Genomic DNA, 24,001 nt, shown 5'->3' with positions numbered 1-24,001 from the left:
TAAGATGCTTTAACTTTGAATAGCTTGCACTTTACTGTAAGACCTGAGAGTGATTGGACTCATGAAGTAATCACCAAGCTCTTTATGAAATGTGGTAAACCAGGAACAACACTAAAGTGTGTCACGCAGTGGGTCCCTAGGAGTACCCTGTTGTTTTAGTCAGCTGAACAGTCTGTTTCAAACATGTTGAGGCACCAGGAAAAGTGGCTGGTGGCCTGAACAGACCTTTGAAAAGAAAGCAGGTGCCAGCCCAGACTGGAGCTATTACGCTGCTGTTGACAAATGCAACTTGGTCAAATCTAAGTATGATTTAGGTCATTAAAAGAATATTCCAGTGCTAAACCTCATAAAACATTTTTTTTGTGGTGAGGGTAATCTAAAAATCAATTTGCTGTCTTTATTTCTCAAATATGTGATTTTAGAGTTACAGACTGCACGCAACATTCCTCTTGTATATTTTTGTGTTCCTTTAAAGTAACACATTAAAGCCACATGTAGCAGGTAAGAGGATAAGGCTGAACCTAGGAAAGCAGTGCGTAGAAACGGGCTAAAGGTTCTTTGGAATGTACAGTATTCACAGGGAAAAAAAAAAGTATATTGGTCAGAACTGTAGAGAAGTATGAATGGTGGTGTGCATGGCTTTTGCATTGGTAATTGTTCAGGTTGAGACTTTACATTTCAGCAATTGATGCAGTTGTAAATATAAGAACCATGCTTCCAAGTGTAACAACACCGTTATTTTCTTTTGTCCATCTTGTGCCATGCTGGTGACTGATTTATGTTTTGCCGCATCCTGTTCTTCCATTGCCTGATTGAATGATTGCTTCTTTTTGTGAGGTGCGTGGCCCAGACCCAGCCAGACAGCTCTCTTTGCAAGGGAGAGGATGAGAAGCTATGCATGGTTCCTGCCCCTGGTTCCCAGATACCGCACAGATTCAAGCTGGTGTGAAGCTTCTTCCACCAGAACCCATTATAGAGCAGAAAGTCTGGATTTCACACTCATCTGAACAGATTGATTATATTGCTGTTTAAGGAGACAGACGCTTGCACTCCACTCCGCTTCAAGACAGGACACAGTATTGTATACCAGTGAAGGCAGAGCAAAGCACATTAACAAATACGTCTTTCCTCCACTTGCTCTCTCCAAGTGCATGTACATTACTACATAATTAGTGCAAGTAAATGGTAGTGGGTGTAAGGTCACCGTGGTAACACCATGGTAGCAGAGAATCAGTGTGAGCGCCTGCAGTGTGAGCAGTAGCTGGGCAGTTTGTGAAATATCCTACTGGGAGAGAGAGAGAGAGAGAGAGAGAGAGAGAGAGAGAGAGAGAGAGAGAGAGAGAGAGAGAGAGAGAGAGAGAGAGAGAGAGAGAAAGGGTAAAAATTAGAGAAAGTCTAAAAAAGTACCTGACTAGGACAGCATGCAAAGTTAAATTCTGTCCTTGAGCTGCTTGCTTTTTTAACTGCTTCTACTGTTTTACTGGAATGCGATAAAAAGCAGGACGATCACTCTGAAATCCCTTTATCCGTGTCAATGCTGAACTTGATTTTGCACTGGAAAATGTCAGCTTCTGCAATTTGACATTCAGGTCAAAGTCACAATGAAAGGTGCACATAACCCCCTGAGTAACAGATGAGGCCAAGCTGCAATAACTAGTCCTTTGATCAGTGAGCTTACCATCCCTCCCTAGCAGGGAGTACACTGATGGAATAGCAGCTTGCTGGACTCGACTGCTTCCATGCAAAATAGTGTTACGTATTTATGAGAATGTAAACTGCAAGGTCCCCATTGTGGCCCTCAAGAACCTTATGCTGGACCTCATTTGTGTTCGGTCAGTTCTCTTCACACCTGGACCAAACAACCAATTGATACAGAAAAGTGGTGTAATGTAGACTTGATATGTATCCTTCTTTTCTAATTACTTTTGCTTAGAGGAACACATTTTGGCAGTAATTTATTTTCTAATTTAAGTTCCCATGATAATATACCAATAGAATTGTTATCATTGGGATTTTGTCATTTTCTGTTTTTATTCATCTATTTGTTAGTCTATACATTAATATTGCACAGAGGAAAAGGTGGTTATAGATCTCTAAGTTACATTTGAAAGATATTTGGGAAAGTGTATACATAACTATGTATCCTAGAATGTCACCACAGAGAGATGAGCAATTCTCTTGTGGTAGTCCAGTACTTTCAGGAGCACTTCTGACTGCTGTTAAAACTTTGATTCACTGGCTCAAGAGTTTTGGCAACAGGATCAATGAAAAGTGGACTATGAAGGGTTTGAGAACTGGTGTGAGAACATTTAACTGCTGTGGAAGCACTGTTGCTACCATGAAGAAACGTCCAAGCAACCTTTTAGGAAAGTTTGACAATCCTGGAAAATTCTGTAATGGAGACTAGAGGTTTTGTGGTGACCGCAGACAATGTTTTGTTGTGTTTTGTTACTGTAGGGAGCAGACTGTGCACTGCAGACCTGAAATAACTTATTCATCCTCTCCACACGTCCTCACAGTGGGGTGTTGGAATGCTATAATGCTCTCACTGCATAGTTTTCTCTCCTCCTGTAAACCTGCGAGATCAGTTCAACCTGGCTGGTCTATTTTGGTCTTCCTTGTAACAGAGCTCTCATTTGATAATTGAGGCTGGGTGTTTTTTGTGCATTGTCTTTACCTCACAGGCATCTGTTTTCTTCATCGGATGGATCTAGTAACATCTCTCAAGGTGATTTTTGTTTTATTGTGATTATATTTAACAGTCCCTATTTATTTTAGGACCCAGAAGGTGTATTGTTAATGTCATGCTTTGGTAGCTCAGTAAGGACCATGAGAAGGGAAGAAGCCCAGGTAGATCGACGCTTGTATTTGTGTTTGAAGTCACTTTCTTTCAGTCTGTGGTCTTCCTCTGATAATCTAATTTGCTCTCTCTTATATTGCACTAATTGAGGATGGTAATTTCTGAGAAATCCATCAGACTGTTCTGATTCAATGTTTGGCTTTTTTGTGTTTGGCATATTTTATTAAGATTGTCCTGTTTGTTAGAGCAGAATTTGCTTTTCTGAAGAGACTTTTCTTGTTAACTTGCACTCAGCTGGAGTATGAATAATGATGAAGTAGTCAAGTGAAGTCAAGAAGATCTTTATTGTCATTACAGCCATATACAGTGTGCAGTACACAGTGAGATGAAATATAATTTTTCCTGGACCCATGTGCAAGATACATGTGTACATATTTGGCATGGATAATGCTGGCAGTAAATAAAGAGTGTAACTGAAGTTGGAAGAGCGGAGTACATGACAAGAACAATATGGCATAATGTGGCAATAAGATACAAACATAAAGTCCATGGATTGAAATTAATTGTGAATATAAAGTGCAGAGCGGAGCCAGTACAAAGCAGCAGTGCAACAATGGTTGCAGACCTGTTACCTGAGATTTGAGATTAAAGAATGATATTTAAAAGTTATATACAGTGCTTAAAGTGAAGATTAGGGCTAGGGATAGAGCTAGATTAGGGTGAGACATGTATCGCAGTAAATACTTGCAGTGTAATCTGTAAGTGATTGGTATTGTGCTGCAGTAATTTACTTATGGCCCTGCAGTAAAGACTTGCTTAGACACGTCACATGTGATTAGCCTTGATTTCCAGGCAGAAGGACCATCTTGGCTCCATTTTGTACTGCACTGGAACCAGTTCTTCCCTTTCAGATTGAAGAGAGCTCATTTTGAATACAAGTTAATTGGCTTCTAATTAATTACATTGCCACTCATACTCAGATCTCTAGTCCACTCATTTTCACAGTAAAACTGGATCAGGTCCAGGTATTGCAGCTACTAGAATGGAGACTAGATACTGGTAATCAGTTTTTCTTGTGTGCTTATTAGTAGATGTGTCAGTTTTGAGTCTCTCCCTTGTAGCTGTCCATCTAGCTGATGTATCCTCTCCAGAGAGAAGAAATCAGTGTGTAACCAGTCTTGAACTGTAGTAATCCTCCCCCATGTCACCTTCAATGAAACGAAAGGATTTGCAATTGGATTCAGCACAGGTCGTGTAATTCTCAATAGTCCAGTCTGATGCTGACTGGAGAGTAGAGTTTAGCGCACCTGTCAAATTTCACTGGTGCCATGGTCTAGGGTATGTTTCTTCAAATGCATCAGTAGTACTGATGATCAAAAGATGGCAGGGCACATTTCTCTAACAGACCCTGCCAACAGTCCTGCATTTTGTAGTAAAGTGAACAGTTGATGCGCTTGTTGGCTACTTTGTCATCACAACTGTCTCAAATGGAAAAGGGTGGAAAATCTGCATTACGCTTTAGTTAACTATCAGTGATTACAAACAACAAGACTCGTTTGAGTTGAGTCAGAGTATCACTGTCCTCATGGTTTAGATGATCTAATCTGATTTTATAATGCTCTATGGAAACAAGTTCAGCCTTGTACAGAAAATGTACTGTATATTAAAGGAAAGGCTTCAAATACATCATGATCTATCACCTTAATAAGGATAAGGAGGAAATTTGGATGAAACTTAGAATGTAGATAAAACATTTTTGGGGGATGGGTGGGGGTTGAGGGTGATGACTATATTCAACTGGAACCCTACACTTCCTATTAGGTCAGAATTAAGCCAAACGAGCGTCTGATACGATGTCTTTTTTTCCTGAAATGATGGTGATCTTTAAAAATTGTGATGGTGATATGTAAATCAGATCCCCACAATCAACACACAGAAGATTGTATTTTACTGGAACTGGGCAGATGAGCTACTGGGTAATTCTGGAGGAGCTGTACTACCCCTCTCTGTTGAAGCTTCTGTATACAACAGACTATGTCAGCATATGGATTAGCCTCATTAAAAGATGTTAATGATGACCAAATGCTCCCTGTCACGCTAATGTTTCAGTATGTTCAATTTAGCCAAGATGTATTTGCTCTAATGAAACAGCCTAAAATAAAGGCGCGAAACATGACGGATTTGAATCCCTGGAGGCTATGTACAAACATTTATCTTTTTCCTTTGTTGGAGTCCCTAACCATTTTGCGTCACAGCTAATAGCATGGAACAGACATCTGTTCAGACCCTGCCTTTGTGTTATGAGCTCATTTGTAATTCCATATTTGAAGTTTATTCAGTTTTGATAGAGGCTGTTTGGCGCGGACAATAATGTTCCCTGTTTTAATATTCCCACTGAATAAGTGGATAATCAGGATTGCATTATATTGACCTTTTAGCTAAAAATCTTTTTTTTGTTTTCAGTGTGTTATATTGTCACTGACTGGAATACTGTTGAGCTTTTATTGACATAAACTCTAGAAGCCTTTCATATAGCAACTCTGAAATGAAACTTGCTGAAGTAGTTTTTCACTAGCATTAGTCTTTTTTTTTCTATTCTTATGCTGTTGATTTGTAAAGAAACTGAAGAAGAGGAATTGATCAGTATAATTACTTCAGGGGCAGCAGTAGTCGGTCAAGGGGAGTGAATGTCGATACCAGGGTTAGGCGTCTGGCAGCCAGAACCCGGAGGGCTGGCTTGTGATGACTTAGCCTCTTTACTTATCCTCAGTTCAGCGACTGACCGGTTCAGAAGAAATGTTGATGCCTTATGTAATATAAAATGAAAGGCTGGGCGAGTTAAATTGATACTTATATGATTTAGAGGAGGTGGGAGTTCAGTCATTGAGAGGTATGCTTTAACCGCTGTGTTTTTGTAAAAACTGGTGAAGAAAAGATTATTCCAGTTCTTCAGGCCTACTCTTCTATGAGTGCTTGATGGTTGAATGAAGGTTACCTGGTTCTGTTCAGGTTTTTTTTTTTTCTTTTTTGGTTATTTGTGAGCTTGTAGCTTGTAATCATTTGCTGAGAGTGTCAGTGCTCATAATACAGGATCAACCTGCTCATTTGTTCATTGTACAAAAATTATCATCATAACACTTGCCGTTTTTTTCTGTAACCTTACCTGCTCTAGCTTTGCAGTGACGAATATACAGTCCTTGGACTTAGAAAGGGAAGCAAGGGTAAAAACGCAAAGAGGATACTTTAAGGCCATTTGCCAAAGTGCAAAGAGAAACCATGGCAATTCCCTGTCATGTATGGACAGCCCATTCCTAGACCTGTGAGGAAGATCTTGAAGATCAGCACAATCGTAACCATATAGGTTACCCTGAGCAGGTCTAACCAAATGTCACTGTGAGGTTCACTGTGCTCACTGAGGCTCAATGTCACTGTGAGGAGAGCTACAAAAATACAAATAAAAATATAAAATCATTCACTGAGATGAAAATGAGCCAAGTTGCTTGGCTTTGGTACAGTTTTTTGTCTCATTATTGAACTTTTGGAAATAACTAGAAATTATTCTGTTTCTGATTTATTTGAAATGTTTTTTTTAACACATTTGCACAACATATGGCACATTTCTGAAAGTTTAAATAACTGGATTATAAGTAAGCAGATATTCTTTCTCTATTTTAACATTTTTGCACTTTTCTTAATCAAACAAACCTTGTTACCATTAGTGAGCATTAGGGCCTGACCAGTTTAAAACCTGCAAATTCGACTTGCTTAGTTAAACTTCTGGTGCTGCTCTCGACATAATGCTGACTGTTTGTGGGAGGTTGTCATTAGCTGTAGGGTTGGTCGAGGGAGTGCTGTTAATTAGCATACTTCATAATGCTTCATAAAGATCTAAACAGGATCACAGATGGTGGCATTTTAACACCGCCTCTGCAGTCTGAAGTGTACATTGCAGAGAAGAGAGAAAGGGAGAAAACTAGAGAGAGTGCTAGATAGAGAGAGAAAGCTAAAAAGAGATTGGTAGAGAGAGAGAAGGCTAGAGAGAGAGTGAGAGAGAGATTCTTCCAGTCTTCTGTTTGGCTATTTTATTGTGCGCTGTGACTCAAACTTGCTGACCTGCTCTTGTCTGATTTGTCTGCGCCATCATAGTAGAATGGAGTCATGCTCAGTCTTAGTGAACATTCAGTACCTTTCTCGGCTTTGTCTTGTTGCTTTCACTAATTCTATTGGTCTTGTTATGGCTCAGAGAGAAAAAAATGGGGTAGTAGTCATGCATGCGTGTGTGTGTGTGTGTGTGTGTGTGTGTGTGTGTGTGTGTGTATGTGTGTGTGTGTGTGTGTGTGTGTGTGTGTGTGTATGTGTGTGTGTGTATGTGTGTATGTGTGTGTGTGTGTGTGTGTGTGTGTGTGTGTTGTGTGTATGTGTGTGTGTGTGTGTTGTGTGTATGTGTGTGTGTGTGTGTGTGTGTGTGTGTGTGTGTGTGTGTGTGCTGTGTGTATGTGTGTGTGTGTGTGTGTGTGTGTGTGTGTGTGTGTGTGTGTGTGTGTGTGTGTGTGTGTGTGTACATGTTTGGCCAGGGTGAGGGAGTGGGAAACACAAGGACTTAATGAATGCTGGATCTAACTGTTCTCACTGATGTAGGTAATGACGGTAATGATGTCGGCTTTGGCCAGTAGCGCTCAGAGTGAGCATCCTAGTCTCAACTTTGCATGCCTTTGAAATGTAATGATGAATGAATGTGAGTCATTCAGCTTCTCCTACTTCACAGTTGGAAAGTCACCCAAGGTGAAGTGTTTCGTCTGTGCTCTGATGAGGAGCCTAAAGTGTACAAAGCTATAATTATCAGATTTTCTCATGGATTATGGGCATCATATACTATAGAATTAAGAGGCAATGGACTGTAACTCCTGATTCATTGAGCAGAGAGAACATTTGAAGCTTGATGGATAATCTCAGAAAGAGACAGAGAGAGTTTGGCAGAATGATTAAGGTTATTCATCATATATGTAGCTTATGTTTATGCTTGCTGCTGCTATTGTGCTACTAATGATGTTTTTTTTATTATGTTGCCTTAACAGGCTTTTTAATGCTTTGCATTCATTTGTTAATATTTTATGTGCATAATTGTACCTAAAACCCAGGCAGAAGTGACTTGAATAAGACAGAGGAGTCTTTTGAGCATTGCAGTGATACGCTATGCTTAGTTTAATGTGGAAAACATTAGGTTGAAGCATTCATACACTCCACCCTATATTTACATTTTCCACATCCTATAGATGCTCTTATCCAGTGGAGCTTACATACATTTGATGCAATTTGATGCCATTTGATTGATTTGATGCCCATGTACATGGACATGGACATCAAGCCCATGACCTTGGTGGTATTAGCACCATCTGCACTACCAAGCTATAGTCACAGTCTCATAGATTGTGAACAGTTAGATGTTTGTACTTGTTTTTCTAATATTGTGAATAATTTTCAGTTAGGAATCCTACAGTGTGTTAGCCTGCACACAGGGTCCACGGGGATGCCAGGGTCCATGCCACACAGAGATGAGTCTGCTTTCTAGTTCTGAGGGTGGAAACTCCTCATAAGGTCCTTTATCTGGTCTTGCATTGGGTAGATCAGCCCAGCTTCTCCAGCCTGCACGAGGGGAACCACATTTGGGGATTTAGAGCCCTCCAAGCCAAAGCTTCAGAGGCCAACCCCTCGTTTCTACTTCAGAAATGCATAAACATTTATGAAGGGGGGAAAAAAAGAAAAGCCTGGGCCAAACAAATGTGTGAGAAGAAAAGAGGTTCATTTTATAAAGAGAAACAGAAGGAAAGTGCTTTTTTCGCTCTAAGTCTTTGCCTTTGAGATGTAAAATGGTCTGGGTTTGGTTTGCGAAGGTTAGTAAGAAAGCCATAGCTTCCTTTAAAGCGGTGTTTCCCAGCTGCATCATGGGAATAGCCCTTGCCTGCACCCTTCAATGTCATCTCTGCTCATACCCACCTTCTTCTACACAGATTGCTACAAACAGCATGACATTGTGCATGTAAGCATATGTTTAGCATACATGGAATAGATTTGAGGTCATAGACCCACCTGCCAATGTAATTATAACTGTGGTGAGCAGTCAGTAATCAGTACAGGTGTGGGAGGCCAAGGTTCAAATACTAACCAACTCTAGCATAAGCCAAAAAACAGCCCTCCAGCTCCTGTGTGGACTATTCATGGTTTTCTAAGTAATGGGCTTTTGGAAGTAATTTGTGGAAAACATAAAGACATTTGTTTGGCTAGACTAATTATTAAACCTATTGAGTAGAGTGGAATAAATTACCTTAATTGCAGACTGACATTTCTCTCAGTACTAGTGCAGCATTTTATAAATTGGGAAGTGAATCCATTTAAATGGTAAGGTTTTCAATGGCAGGCTTTCAATAACAGCATACCTACAAGTAATACAATTTACTTTAATTATTCACACACACTGTATAGAACTGAATCAGGAATGTAGTCACTCAAGGAATGTTTTACGCCTTCTGACAACACCAAATGTCATGATCCCTGTCTGAATCAGTTTAACCAGAAAATACTTCCTATCAGGAAGGGGTGTCTGGGTAATATGAGCTAAAATTATTCAGGCAACTGAAAAATGAGTATATCGTTACATTATTTCATCATAATGATATTTTGTCAAATTACTTTGCTTTGAATATTGCCCAACAAAATATGGTGTCTGAAAGCTAGAATAAGAAAGAATCTTCTGGAATAAAATAAAAAGAAAAATTTTGTGCAGCTAGATTGTATATGAACTATACTGATCTACAGACAGCCCTGTTAGACAGACTTGGACTAGGCTTGGCCTCTGACTGCCATGGCTCTTGCAATTAGCCAACCTAAAATAACCGACACTTGTTAAACCTTTTCCCCCTTTTGCTCAGGGCAGGGTCTCACCAGCTACCTGCAGAGTACCACAGCGCCCTGCTGGGTCATTAGAGGAAGGCTGCTCATGAACCCGTGTAATGGAAACCGTGGGCACCTCGTCTCCAATAGTTCTTGCAAGAGCTGTTGCAGTGCGCGGCGGGTGACTGACAGAATGGGATCTGTTTGGGCTGTGACGTTGTCTCGCTTTTACTCAGGGTGTCGCTGAGTGCAGCTCACTCCAGTTCCAGGTTCAGATGGAGTCTGGAGGCATTGCATTTAGATTTCGTCAGTGGCACCGTGACACCCGCAAACATCAAGAGCATCTCAGATCAGCGGAGGGCACACACTTCCCTTGTGCAACACAAAACTGTCTCTCAAAGCAGCCTGCTGCCATACAGTCCTCATCCAAAACTTTCTAAGTCCTCGAGTTTTATCATACAGCACTTTGAGGAGGGTTGAGAATGGTATGGTAGAAAAGTATCGAGTGGCATAGGGCCGGATAGAACAGACCAGAGTAGGGTAGAGTAGACCAGGGTAGAGTAGACCAGGGTAGAGTAGGGTAGGATGAGGTTGGGTTGAGTATTTCAGTACAGGGCATAATAGGACAGGGTAGAGTATCATACAGTAGTGTATGAAGGCAGTATGAAGGCAGAGTAAGGTATAGCAGGGTAGGGTAGAGTAGGATAAGGTAGGATTTGGTTATGTATCACAGGGTAGGGTAGGGTTGAGTAGAGTGGAGTACAGTGTAGTGGAGTACGATAGAGTAGATTATGGCTATCCCAGGGCATGGCAGGTTAGTGTAGGGTGTGGTGTACAGTAGAGCAATATAGTGTAGAGTAGTTCACAGTAGGGTAGTATAGAGTAGGTTACAGTAGAGTAGGGTAGTAGAATAGGTTACTTTAGGTTAATATAGTGTAGAATAGGTTACAGTAGAGTAGGGTAGTATATTGTAGAGTAGGGCAGGACTGGTCTTCAATCTTCCGAAGTTCACACATGTTACTCCACTGCTGCGCTCCCTTCATTGGCTCCCTGTAGCTGCATGCATCAGATTTAAAATTGATGCTTGCTTACAAATCCAAAAATGGACCAGCCCCTTCATACATGAGGTCAATGGTCAAAGGCCGATCTGTACCTCGAGTACTTCGAACCTCAAGTACGGCTCGGCTTGAAATACCTTGCTTCAGGTCTCATGGACGACAAGCATTGAGACTATTTTCTGTCCTGGCTCCAAGATGGTGGAATGAACTCTCACTTGCTCACGCAGACTGAAGACCCATCTATTTGCAGAATATTTAAAGGACAACTGACACTGCTCCCTTATTGACTGACTAATTTAGTACTTATTGTAGGGCATTATTTATGCTTTTTAACAAACTCTAGCACTTATTGTTTATAGCAATTATCATTGTTTAAGATAGACCTCATGCATTTTGCACTTCTAGGTATCAGCATTTATCTCTGTATTCTACAGTATTCTAGTTCATTGGTATGTTTAATTCTAACCTACTATACTGTACTTGGATATATTCTATGAGTAAATGACAAAGCTCTTTTGTAAGTCGCGCTGGATAAGAGCGTCTGCTAAATAACGTAAATGTAAATGTAAATGTTATAGTAGGATAAGGCAGTATAGTGTAGAGTAGGTTACAATAGGATAGGGTGGTATAGTGTAGACTAGATTACAATAGGGAAGGGTAGTATAGTGTAGAGTAGGTTACAATAGGATAGGGTGGTATAGTGTAGACTAGATTACAATAGGGAAGGGTAGTATAGTGTAGACCAGGTTACAATAGGATAGGGTGGTATAGTGTAGACTAGATTACAATAGGGAAGGGTAGTATAGTGTAGAGTAGGTTACAATAGGATAGGGTGGTATAGTGTAGACTAGATTACAGTAGGGAAGGGTAGTATAGTGTAGACCAGGTTACAATAGGATAGGGTGGTATAGTGTAGACTAGATTACAATAGGGAAGGGTAGTATAGTGTAGAGTAGGTTACAATAGGATAGGGTGGTATAGTGTAGACTAGATTACAATAGGGAAGGGTAGTATAGTGTAGACCAGGTTACAATAGGATAGGGTGGTATAGTGTAGACTAGATTACAATAGGGAAGGGTAGTATAGTGTAGACCAGGTTACAATAGGGTAGGATAGCATAGTGTATACTAGGTTACAATAGGGAAGGGTAGGGTAGTATAGTGTAGACTAGGTTACAGTATTATAGAGTAGGAGTTTACTGCTCAGGAAACTTTGCAGTGGCTGAATAGGTTATCATGAATTCATTATTGCCTAAAGTTTTCATGTATTCTCCCTATAGTTGTCTGAAATAAGACATCCTTGAATGAATGTGTCAGCTAGATGCAAAAAAAAGTTGTTGTTTTTTTTAAAAAGAAAAAAGAAAATGCAGTGTAATGGTACAAAGTGCTGTAGTTTAACTGACCCCTTATAGATCTCATCCATTTGATATGCCTTAGCAGAGGGCACCTCTGTCAGCTCACATGTCTTTTTTGCAGATGCCACGGTGGAAGGAAGGAGGTGCATTCTCTGGTCAGTTTTACCACTGTAACCTTTTATAGCACTTAAACACTTTAGGGTTTATTTAAAGTCAATTTGTGGGTTTTTAGGATCATTTTGTTTTGAATATTCAGTTCAATGCACTTCTGCAGGACTCAGCAACCATTTCCTTTATATGAAGGTGAATTTACAAATAAGTAGATGTGATACTGTGACATAGGGCAGGCCTCTCTCCCTCCGATTACCCATACCCCCCCGCTCCCCACCAATCCCACCAGCCCTACAGCTGGCATGTCTCCACTTTGCACTGTGCTCTAGCACATGGACAACCAGATGGTATTCCATCCTGCTAACCCTGGCTTTGGCTTGGAGACCACTGGGCCACGAATCAATTGCTCTTCCACTCCTACACCTCCTCTTTACCCTTTGTTTCTCTCTCTCTCTCTCTCTCTCTCTCTCTCTCTCTCTCTCTCTCTCTCTTTCCTTTTCTCTGAGCTACAGTGAGCCATCGTGCTGACCTGTGTATGAGTAGCTCAGTCAGGGCCCTCACAGGGAGGGATACAGCAGCTGGAGGAGCACATGTGCGTACAAATGGAGTGTTTAACCCCTCAGGGGATGTGGAGTGTCTGCAAGCTCAACACACAACCTCAGGTAGCAGTCCTCACACGACCTCAGGTAGCAGTGCTATGCTGGGAGTATTTGTTCAACCATCAACCTTCAGCAGCCTTGTCAGTTTTTTAATTATTTGACTATTTGGTGTTTTGAGGAGATCTCTACGGACACTGCTCAGAAATTTGGTCACCAATAAAACCATGAATTTGAATTATTGATGGGTCTTCATACAGGCAAGCAAATCATTAACCCTTTCTGTTCTGGGGTACTCTTTTCTTCTTCCCCAAATAAATATTCCAGGTATTTGAACGATATGCAGGGCCTGTAACCCTTGACCCTAGCCACTTCATCCATCCATCCTTCCACCTACATTACCTTAATCTCTGCACATTCCTATTTCACTGCGGTCTGGGCACACTGAGCACTAGTTCTTTTTTTGAAAAAGAAAAGACGCCCACATAAACTCACTTACTGTACTGCCAGAGGGAGCAATTGTCCTTTCTGATGAATTTCGTAAACAGAATTCCTGACCAATTGAGAGGACTGCTGAGGAAGCAATACACGCAGTTTTCTCCTGATGACCTTCCTCCAACAACCACGGCTGTGCACGCTCCGTATGCAGCTCCTCTGTTTTCCTGAGCGTAATGAGTTGCTAATGAAATTCTTTTCTGTTCGCAGGACTCAGTGTGGCGAGCGATAAGATATTCTGGTTTGTATTGTTCTTTACCCCTTAGCATAACAAGGCAACAATTAAATGTGATTTGGTGTTTCTGTGTAAAGAACACTCAGACAGCTTCTGACGAACTCCACAGAAGAGAAAACAAAAGCATCTGAAACAGCAATTAAAGCTTTGTTATTGCCCAAGATATGCAGGACTGGCTCTGTAAGCTTGCGCTGGTTAACCGTGTTGGAAATGGCCGTGAAATCACACTGCCTTGCGGTTTGTGTAAATTTAGACCAGCTCAAGAAGTCTTGACCAACTGAAAGGGATTAATTACTGATTAGTGGGTTCGGTCTAGTCTTGTCTTTCTGAAGCCAGCTGGATAGGCATAGTTTTTAACACATTCTACAAAGGTGGGGAAGGGAAAATAGTGTGTCTATAAAAAATTAAGTGCACAATTATTTCCAATACAGTATTGAAGAACTTTAAAAACTTATGGTAGAAACAGTGTATTGTAAAGGGTCTCTGATCTGATATGCCATATAAGGGTTTATGTAAGGCGTTTCATTTGTTTTATTATTTATAGCTCAATTGAACTTCTGAGATCTTTTTTTTGCATATGGACATGCTGCTTTGCAATATTTTGTGTTAATATAACTGCATAGTATAAAAGTGTATGTTCTTGTACCAATTTATGTACCGTATTTATGCATAATTAGATATCTGTAGAATCAATCATTTTAACACACACAGATTGAACAACCAATAGAATCTTGATGACTGAATATATTAAATTAGCATCATAAAGATGAACCGCTTTTATTTTATTGTCTTCTAGTGGTCTAGTACTAAAATGAGTGTTCAAAACATTTTGTCATATCGCTAAACTACCTTCTCTGTTATCTTATGATGAACTTTATCATTTTAATAACCTTTCAGTGAAAATTGCTGAAAAGGGTTTTGTACAGTAACTAGGTTTGATTAATGAATGTACAGTAATATTGTTTTACATACTAGTTATATAATAAAATATTTAGGTGTACTGCTATGAACTAAAGAAAAAATACAGATGTGACATACTCCACAATGACATATTCCGTAAAGCAAAAACCCAAAAATTAAGCTAATATTTTAAAAACCTGGAGGTAACATCAGTAAATATGGACATATTTTATGTAAAGCTTGGGAAATGGAGAGCAAGAGAATAGCAAAAAAAAACAAAAAAAAAACATTGAAATAATCCTTTGTCAACAAGTTGGATTTTGACCGGGTTTAATATCAGCAGCTGAATTTGATTCTAGATAACTAAAAACATTTCACATAGCTTGGAAAAGTTGGTGTGTTGAGAATAATTTCCCAGGATGCTAGGCATCTCAGTGGCTGAACCCAGCAGCATAGTAGGTCTGTGTGTGGGTTCGGCTGTGGGCAGGTGAATCGGCTGGACTGTGATGAAGGGTTTTTTTGGTAGCTCTCGTCTGCCCTATGGGCTGATCTCCGCACATGGTGCGTATTGATGGCTGTATGTTTTCAGAGAGCGGTGAGCCACAGTGGAAGAGAAGAAAGATGGAGACAGGGGAGCGTATGCGGAGAGAAGAGTAAATGTTCTGCTTAACTCTGTGGCATGGGGAATAATCTCTCTGTTGGCGACTCCAAAGGCAAACATTTGCTCTGGCATGCTGAGAAAGGGAGGGTGCAATGGAACACCAGCTCTATAACAGCCTAACAGGCAACCTTTATGTACTCATTGGAACACCAGCTCTATAACAGCCTAACAGGCGACCTTTATGTACTCATTGGAACAACAGATGTACAACAGCCTAACAGGCGACCTTTATGTACTCATTGGAACAACAGATGTACAACAGCCAAACAGGCGACCTTTCTGCACTCAGTAGAACAACAGCTCTACAACAGCCTCACATGCGACTTTTCTGCACTCAGTGGGCTAACTTTCTTCACTTTCTTAAGCTGCAAATTCATGATAGGGGTTATAAGGGGTTATTTTCATACTACACTACATATTAAAAATGCTATAAGATGACCCTCTTTATAAATAAATGACGATCTAAAGTTTACCAACTGTTATGGAGGTTTAGTTAAAGCTCTGCTCATGGATCTCACACAACCATGGATAATGTTATTCCAAGTAATGGAACAACATCAGATCAGCAATGAGCTCCATTAGGGCTGTGGCACATAGCTCACAGTTTTCTGTCATATCTGCTACCAGACACAGAAAGAGGGCACTGAAGCATTGCGATCTCTCTTATTCTCTTCCTCTCTCTCACTCTCACTCTCTCTCTCTCTCTCTCTCTCTCTCTCTCTCTCTCTCTCTCTCTCTCTCTCTCTCTCTCTCTCACTCACCCCCCCCCCCCACACACACACCAGTCACTCACTGACATTCCAGAACCTTATTTCCATGACAAAGAATTTGATGCATTTTTTTGCGACAGACATCAGTTGACACTGTGACTGTGAAGATATTTATGCATTCTGTAGTCTCCAGGATTTAGCGCCCTGGGTCACAGACTGCGCATGTATTAAATAAAGCTCTCTGAGACGGAACGGATTCACATCCAGCATCCTTTAAGCAGGGAGCTCGAGGCTTCAGCCCCTAGTGGCCATCTTGCCTGGAGAAGTTGACGGATCTTTTAGGGTCGTCCTCTTTTCCTTACACTACCCATCAAGCGCAGTGCTGAAGAAGTCAGACAAGGCTAATGTGGAAAAATTTTCTTTCCACATGTTACGTTTCAACACGCTTGTCTTTTATACTTACTGCCTTTGTTCAGTTTATAGGGGTTTCACTCACTTCTGTACATCTTTCTGATTGGTACACCAAAGAGAATTATTGCCACTAATTGTAAAGTACAATATGAAAAATGGCTTTTTAACTTTGAAGATGGCTTGTCAGAGTTACGTGGGGTGCCCTTGCTCTATTAAGAGCTGAGCAGAGTCAAAAATAAGAAAAATGTCACACTGTCTCTTTGCTGTGATGCATTGCAGTTCTTTGTTGTTGTACTTCTTATTGTATGTGTTACTAAGCCCAGTAATTAAGAATGAATTGCATTCAGATGTTTTATACATCTGATATCTAAGTGTTGATTGTAATTGCTTGGCTATTTCCTCTAAAACCTGTTATTATCTCATTAAAAGAGCACATCGTACTTGTGCCTGTTAGCTAGTAATCAGTGCTGGCAGGAACACCCATGCAGCATGTCACCTTGTGTCCGTGACTGACAGTCAGGTTTCGATGTTGTTTGTTTTCCTTGTGAGGAGCGCTTCTTGCCACTCAGCAGGAGCCTTTTAGCCTGCTTCAGAACAAACAGTGCTCATAGCTGGCCTCAGAGCGAACAACAATTTATCCTGCTTCACAATTAATAGTGCTTATAACCTGCTTCAGAGTGAACAGCATGTTTATCCTGCTTCAGAGCGAACAGCACATTTATCCTGCTTCAGAGTGAACAGCACATTTATCCTGCTTCAGAGTGAACAGCACATTTATCCTGTTTCAGAGCGAACAGCACTTTTATCCTGCTTCAGAGTGAACAGCATGTTTATCCTGCTTCAGAGCGAACAGTACATTTATCCTGCTTCAGAGTGAACAGCAGGTTTATCCTGCTTCAGCATGAACAGCACATTTATCCTGCTTCAGAGCGAACAGTACATTTATCCTGCTTCAGAGTGAACAGCAGGTTTATCCTGCTTCAGCATGAACAGCACATTTATCCTGCTTCAGAGTGAACAGCACATTTATCCTGCTTCAGAGTGAACAGCACGTTTATCCTGCTTCAGAGTAAGCAACATTTTAGCCTGCTTCTTAATAAACGGTGCTTATAGCCTGCAGTCTAAAATTAAGAGCTTACTTTTGGCTCAAATAGACTTCTAGAGGTTTATACCAACTTCTGATTAATTAAACTTTCTCATATAAAAATTCCCATAGAGATGTCCAATGTTATTTTGCCCACTAATCCTCATGAGAGGACAAACCTCCTCTGACCAGGCCAGTGCAGATCAGTTCAATACCCAGGGATCCACTGTTGTTGTCTCACCTCTATTCATCTACACCTCATTGGTTTGTCCTAACCCTGTTTGTACAACACAATGGTATTGATTAAACGGTCGACATAGTCATCCAGATCAATTGGCATCATTACAAGAGGAGAGGAGATGGCAGACTCAGTCTATCACTATCGTGAAGCGAGATAAAATGCTATTCTTGCTACTTCAGGACTGTTGCTGAGTTTAATAAAGTGAACACTTTGATTGCCATCTTGTAGGCTTTGCTGGAAATGTTCTGTAGTCAAGGCCAGGCTGCCTACCAGGTCCCCTGATTCCTCTTTTTGTAATGTTTTAGGGTTTTAGAGGAACATTTTCCACACACAGGTTAAGACTAATCTAAGGTGCTTGAGAGCAGGTCCGTATGATCCCAACACCAAGCTTAATTTGATGTTAATTTGATGTCTGCGATACATGCAGAATTATATCACTGCTGGGAATTCCCTGTCCCCATTACACGTACCCTTAGTCTAGAGACTCAAATGATGCTCAACAGAGGATCCCCATTAATGGTGAAATAAAATGACTTATTTCTGATTTTCCCTATCCAGAAAGTAGTGACAGGGGGTTTATTTGAATAGTGCATCACTGGAATCAAAAAGCAGATGAACTTTGCTGACAGCAAACACTTGACAGCAAAGACATGAAATAAACGAGAAATGAGGGAATGACTTTGTTAGTTAATTAATATAGCACTTTCTTAAGAAGTATGTAAAGGTTGGGAAGCTAAACTGGCCTCAATAGATAGTTTATTTACTTACTGTTTTATGTTCAGTTGGTGTAGCTGTAGACCAATCAGAGGTCTCTGAAAAAACTTGATTTTATGATTTGACTGTTGCAAAAAGCAGTGCCTTGTCCGCCTGTCGGGTCTGTGTAGGCTGCGACCGCCGTGGAGTTGGGCTCCAGATCTCTCAGTAGCAAGGCAAAGACAAACGATCGCACTTCAAGGCAGCTGCGTGTGCAAGCTAAAATTAAATAACCTCTGCTGTTAATTAGCATCTCTTAATTACCTGCATCAGTCTCTCACTGCAGGCACTGGGTTGATAGGGCGCTTTCTCCTGGCGCGGTGAGAGGCTGGCAGCAGCAGGAACAGCCTGCGCTCTACTGCCCTCTTCCCCGGAACGCCGCCGCCGGATTATCGGCTCATTTTTGCCAATTATGATTCAAAAGCAGGATAAAAGCTTCACATTCCCAGTGCAAATAGGGCAAAATGCAAGGCGAGGCAACTTTTCAAAACACAACCGGAGAGTTAAGAATGTGACGGTGTCACCGTGTGGAAGGGAAACCAAATGTGCACTTTTCACCGGTTTTGTGAAATGAACTTTGTGATTGGCAGGCAAGAAACAATTCAAGAAATAATGGATGATAATGTTTCTCAGCCATTTTATTAGATTCATTTATTCACCATGCCAGTGTTGGCGCATAGACTCTCTGTGTAATTTTCAGGCAACAGATCTTCTGCTGGATGGATATTTTTGGGTGACGGACCACTTTCATCCCAGCAGTGATGCTGACACATGAAAACCCCAGTAACACTGTGGTACATGTTACACATACAAGCACACCACCCACTAGCATACCATAACAGTGTCACTGCTTTTGAGAGTGTTGCTCTACCAAAATAATACCCAGCCAGCAGTGGTGCTGTGGGCAGAATCTGACCAATGATGGACAGGGTAGGAGGCCGCATACGGCCACGCTACCTGTAGCTGAGCTGGCGGAGCTGGTGGAGCTTGATTCTTACAGCACTAAAGTTGTGAGTTCAGTTCTCAGGCTACAGGTGAACTAACACACTGATAAACATGTAAGTCACTCTGCAGAACATCTGCCCAACAGTCTAATTGTACATCCATGAAATGTGCCTGTAAAGGATGTAAATCTATTGAAGTTGCTGGTAAAAGGAAGATATTGCCAATAAAGTGGGTGGTGAATTAATATATCAAAAAATAATAAATAAATATGTAGATAAAAAAATGCCTTCACACGTCTTTGTGATGAAAGTTAGATAATAGCTGCCCTCGGTGTATCTCACTGTCAGATTCTTTGAAGACGTTAAGAAAGAGATGGTGCCCACGCAGAAGCCTGCAGGCTAACATTGTATGCTCTTTTATTCTCTGCTCTTCAGAAAGGCCTCTGAAAGAAGGAGAGGATGTGGGAGAGTTTTCCCTCTTGGCCTCTCCGCTGTTCTCGCGCTGGGGTCACGACCTGGGGCCGGAGAGCCAGCGGGCAGCGCTGCAGAAGTTCCAGTACTACGGTTACAACGGTTACCTCAGCGACCGTCTCTCTCTGGACAGGGCCGTTCCTGACCTTAGACCAGATGGGTAAATGATTCCCAGAAAAGTGACCCATGCTGCTTTTCCTCACTTCCCTCACATCTTTTGCCTACTCATTCCTCTCTCTCTCTCTCTCTCTCTCTCTCTCTCTCTCTCTCCATCTCTTTCTCCCTCTCTCTCATCATATTGTTTATGTGCCACCTTTGCTTATGATGACTTATGGATGCCTGCAACATGGACAACCTTGGAACAACAGTGTAAAACAGCAGTCTTTGTCAGCTAGAACCGAACCCATGTCCATGTGGTTCCCAGCCAGGGATCTCTCCCTGAACGCAGCCGACTGCTGCTACTCTCTTCCTCTGCCCTTTTTCTCTCTGGCCTATTTGTATGCAGTTTTCTCCAACATGTCAAGCAAATTGTCATTCTCTATCAGGCCAGCAGAGAGCCGGAAGATAGGCCATATCAGAGACTTCTGAAACAGCCTGCAGCTGACTCAGAGCAGGCTGAGTGGTGAACTCTCTGCTGCACTTAGTAAGATGAAACTCCAGGAAACCTCTCCACTGATTTCATTATATTCTTCTACACCCCCCTCACTCCAGGTGCAGAAACATCACTTACCCCACCGACCTTCCCCAAGTCAGTGTTGTCTTCATCTTCGTCAACGAGGCCTTATCCGTCATCCTGCGCTCCATCCGTTCAGCCATGCGGACGACGCCCTCCCGTCTTCTGAAGGAGATCGTGCTGGTGGACGACAACAGCGACAGCGGTACAGCCATGCCCCCTTTCGCGCTCCTCCCCCAGCGAGGCGCGAGACGGAGCCACGTGTGCGTGGTCAAATTCGGCCCTTGTTACCACGCTGCGTGGGTAGCCGTTTGTCTGACAAGTGCCGCACAGTGTGCATTATAAGGCTGCGCATGTGTCCTTCATGTGATTTGTGATGGGATCTTCTTGTGACAGAAGGAAGACTGCAGGTAGACAAAGCACCATGTTGCCTCCATAGCAATTCAAGCTACATGTGCATAGTCAGGTTACACGTGCATGTTCGGACTACGCGTGCACATTAGCCCTCCGCTCGACCCTGCATCCGCTCACGCTGTGTCTGGATGCTGCAGAATTTGCTGTTGAGCTTCATCAAAACCCCCCTGGTGTTTCATTATGTAGCCAGCAGGGAACAGCTTGCATTATTGAGCTTCTTTGCAGTGTCAATGTAAACGACCTACTCAAGCAGTTGTCCCATGCTGTCAGAATCAGAATCAGACTGAGTAGCTGAACACAAGCTTAGTGAATAGAGCACAGATGGAAGGTGCTGGTGCTGGTACAGAGTTGATATTGTAAAATGACACATTTTACTACAAAATACAGGTGATTAATAACTCTGTACCAACACACATGGTGTTTTGAGATAACAAGTTTTTAAGATTACAAGCCAGTACTGGCTGTTAATGAAATTTAAATCAGATTCGGACCTGGGCCCATGTTGTAAGACTTGAGATTAATGTGTTAATAATTTTGAAGGGTACAGACCGAAATTGTGTCTTGATTGTAAGGCTTCCAGATCCAGGTGTAGGCTCCGGTGGATGCGCAGCAAGACTAGAACTTGTTTCTAAGTGTGAAGGCTCTGGAGTGCTTTGAGATTGGAGTGTGATTGTTTACTATGCAGCAGCTGGCCTGTGCACTACTGCAGCGTGACCCGGGCTCTCAACTTCCTCTCCACGCTCCACCACAAGCTGAGGCTCAGGCTCAGGCCAGGTTGTCTGTCTGTCTGTCTGTCTGTCTGTCTGCGGGTAGGACCAGGTCTGCCCTCCTCAGCGCAGCAGGGCGATGGCCGCACATGTAATAAACAGCAGGAGCAGTGCAGTGGGCGGATGAGCGCCGAGCATCCGTGGGCCTCCACCCAGACTCCAATAAAGTGGAACTGGCTCATTCAAAGGGCAGTGAGAGATGGGGTTTCTGCTGGAGTAAACAGTCCTCGAGTGCTGTGGGGAGATCACAGGAGAATTTAGATTAAAAATGTAATAAAAGTGGTCAAACCAATTCCCTCCGGTCTGGCAGCATTCATAAATGTTTGAGCAGCAGATTTCGTTGTAAAGTATGTGTGAATTTACAGGAAGACTTTGGTGAGATATGAGTATGTGCATGAAGGGTCAGGTTCTCCACTCTCTCCAGATGTTCAGCACCTGGTCTCTTTCTCTTTCTCTCTCTCGCTTTCTCTCTCTCTCTCCCTCTCCTCCTCCTCTCTTAGCTGAGCTGGGGGAAAACTTGCAGAGGTTTGTTGATGAGACTAACCAGCGTCATCCTGACTTCATTAAGGTGGTGCGTCATGCCAAGCGGGAGGGTCTGATCCGCGCCCGCGTCAGTGGGTGGAGGGCCGCCACCGCGCCCGTGGTGGCGCTGTTTGATGCCCACGTGGAGTTTAGCGTTGGCTGGTGAGTAGCGGGTGTCACATCTGTATTTCCACTTCAGCAGAGAGAACATAGCTATGCCATGACTGCTGCTTTCAAAGTCTAAAGGCTCTCCTTCAAGAACACTGTATGAAATGCTCCTGCATGTGGATGTCCCAAGAATAGCCTGCAACTCATTTTAATACTTCTAGTTTGTAAATATTATTGTTCACATTGTCTTTCTCAAACCAAACTGATGAATGTGTGGGGATTACACAGGATAACTTTCACCACACCGCTATGGAGAGACTGAGGCTCCTCCGTCTTATGTTAGCACCAAAGCTAACTTTGCTGTGGGATTAAATCTTAGCTCCCTCCTAAAGAGTCTGAGCTTGTTAATAATTTTGTCCACCACCTGTCAGTGAGATACCTCTCAAGCATCTGGTCCTAGTCCAGACCACTGAGTGGGCTGAGGGCTGAACACATATTCAGCCCCCTAAGTGTGACTCAACAGCACCTGCATGGCTCCACTCTAGAACCGTGGCAGTGGAAGCTTAGTAGGGCACCCACTAAATCATACATTTGGATGTGTGCTGTGCTCTCTGAGTGAGCTTAGCTACTGTCAGGCTGGACATCGCACTCCGCTGAACAGTGATGTGATGATTTTGTTTTTGAGATACATTTTTTTAGTTAGATTTTTGCAGTGAAGGTTTCCCCTTTTTCCTTCATGAAGTGATATTAGTAGTTCACTATTATATTAATTGAGATATTTCTAAAGTTACCTCCCTGGAATTAAATTGTCTATGCCCTTTAAAAATAATTTTGACAAAAATGTGCAAATTCAGGTATAACTATTTATTATATAATGAAAGTGAATTAAAAAAAAAAAAGCAGAGAGGTCATTCCCAAGGCCGCATTCACATCAAACAGCCTCCAACTTTCTGCCTTTGCCATGCTAGATACGCTCATAAACTGCAGTTCCCACTCAAACACGCAGCAGCACAATGACGTCCAAACACACAGCAACACGATGACATCCAAACACTCAGCAGTGTGATGACGTCCAAGCATGCAGCAGTACAATGATGTCCAAACACACAGTAGCGCTATGACGTCCAAACACACAGTAGCGCTATGACGTCCAAACACACAGTAACACGATGATGTCCAAACAAGGTGTGAAGGTGTGGGTTTGAATCCTAGGGAGCACATATACTGTCATGCTAATAGATATTTAGTTTAGTCTCAGGAGTTTCTGTCAAATGCTGTAAATGCATGTGGGGTTTGAACCCATGATCTCAGTATTGCCAACACCTCTCTCTACCAGGTGACCGTGTGATCACTGCGGGAGAATGTATTGCTTTTTGACAGGGCCGAGCCGATCCTCCACAGGATCCAGGAGGACCGCACACTCATCATCTCCCCTTCCTTCGACAACATCAAATACGACACGTTCGAGGTAGAGGAGTATCCTCTGTCTGCGCAGGGCTTCGACTGGGAGCTGTGGTGTCGCTACCTGAACCCTCCCCGGACCTGGTGGACACAGAAGAACCACACTGCACCCATCCGGTGGGAGCCCAACACCACCATCTGAGCTGAAAGAGGAAGCCCAGTCTAACCTAGGAAACACACTGCAACAAAGCCTGAAATGTGTGCTATTGAGGATAAGACACCTTGAAAGATGTTACATTATTTAGCAATGGAACAATTTCACTGAATAATGTTAGGTGAAATTTTAAAAAATTTATCTAGAAATAGGTTAGGTATGTTTACCTGCAAAGTGCTGGTAAGATAAT

General features: G+C 42.1%; 1 protein-coding gene across 2 annotated transcripts in view; it reads left to right on the top strand.

Annotated features, from left to right (window-relative positions):
• galnt18a (UDP-N-acetyl-alpha-D-galactosamine:polypeptide N-acetylgalactosaminyltransferase 18a) overlaps positions 1–24,001 on the top strand; it is a 43,178-nt gene that overhangs the window by 1,420 nt on the left and 17,757 nt on the right. For both annotated transcript variants that reach the window (XM_035531932.1, XM_035531931.1), the window contains exons 2-5: positions 19,677–19,872; positions 20,424–20,590; positions 22,067–22,250; positions 23,577–23,774. In XM_035531932.1, coding sequence (XP_035387825.1) covers positions 19,677–19,872; positions 20,424–20,590; positions 22,067–22,250; positions 23,577–23,774 — 745 coding nt within the window. The remainder of the gene's footprint in view (positions 1–19,676; positions 19,873–20,423; positions 20,591–22,066; positions 22,251–23,576; positions 23,775–24,001) is intronic.

This window comes from Electrophorus electricus, chromosome 12 (genome assembly GCF_013358815.1).
Source record: "Electrophorus electricus isolate fEleEle1 chromosome 12, fEleEle1.pri, whole genome shotgun sequence".
NCBI lineage: Eukaryota > Metazoa > Chordata > Actinopteri > Gymnotiformes > Gymnotidae > Electrophorus > Electrophorus electricus.
This window is presented reverse-complemented; position numbering and strand designations above follow the sequence as displayed.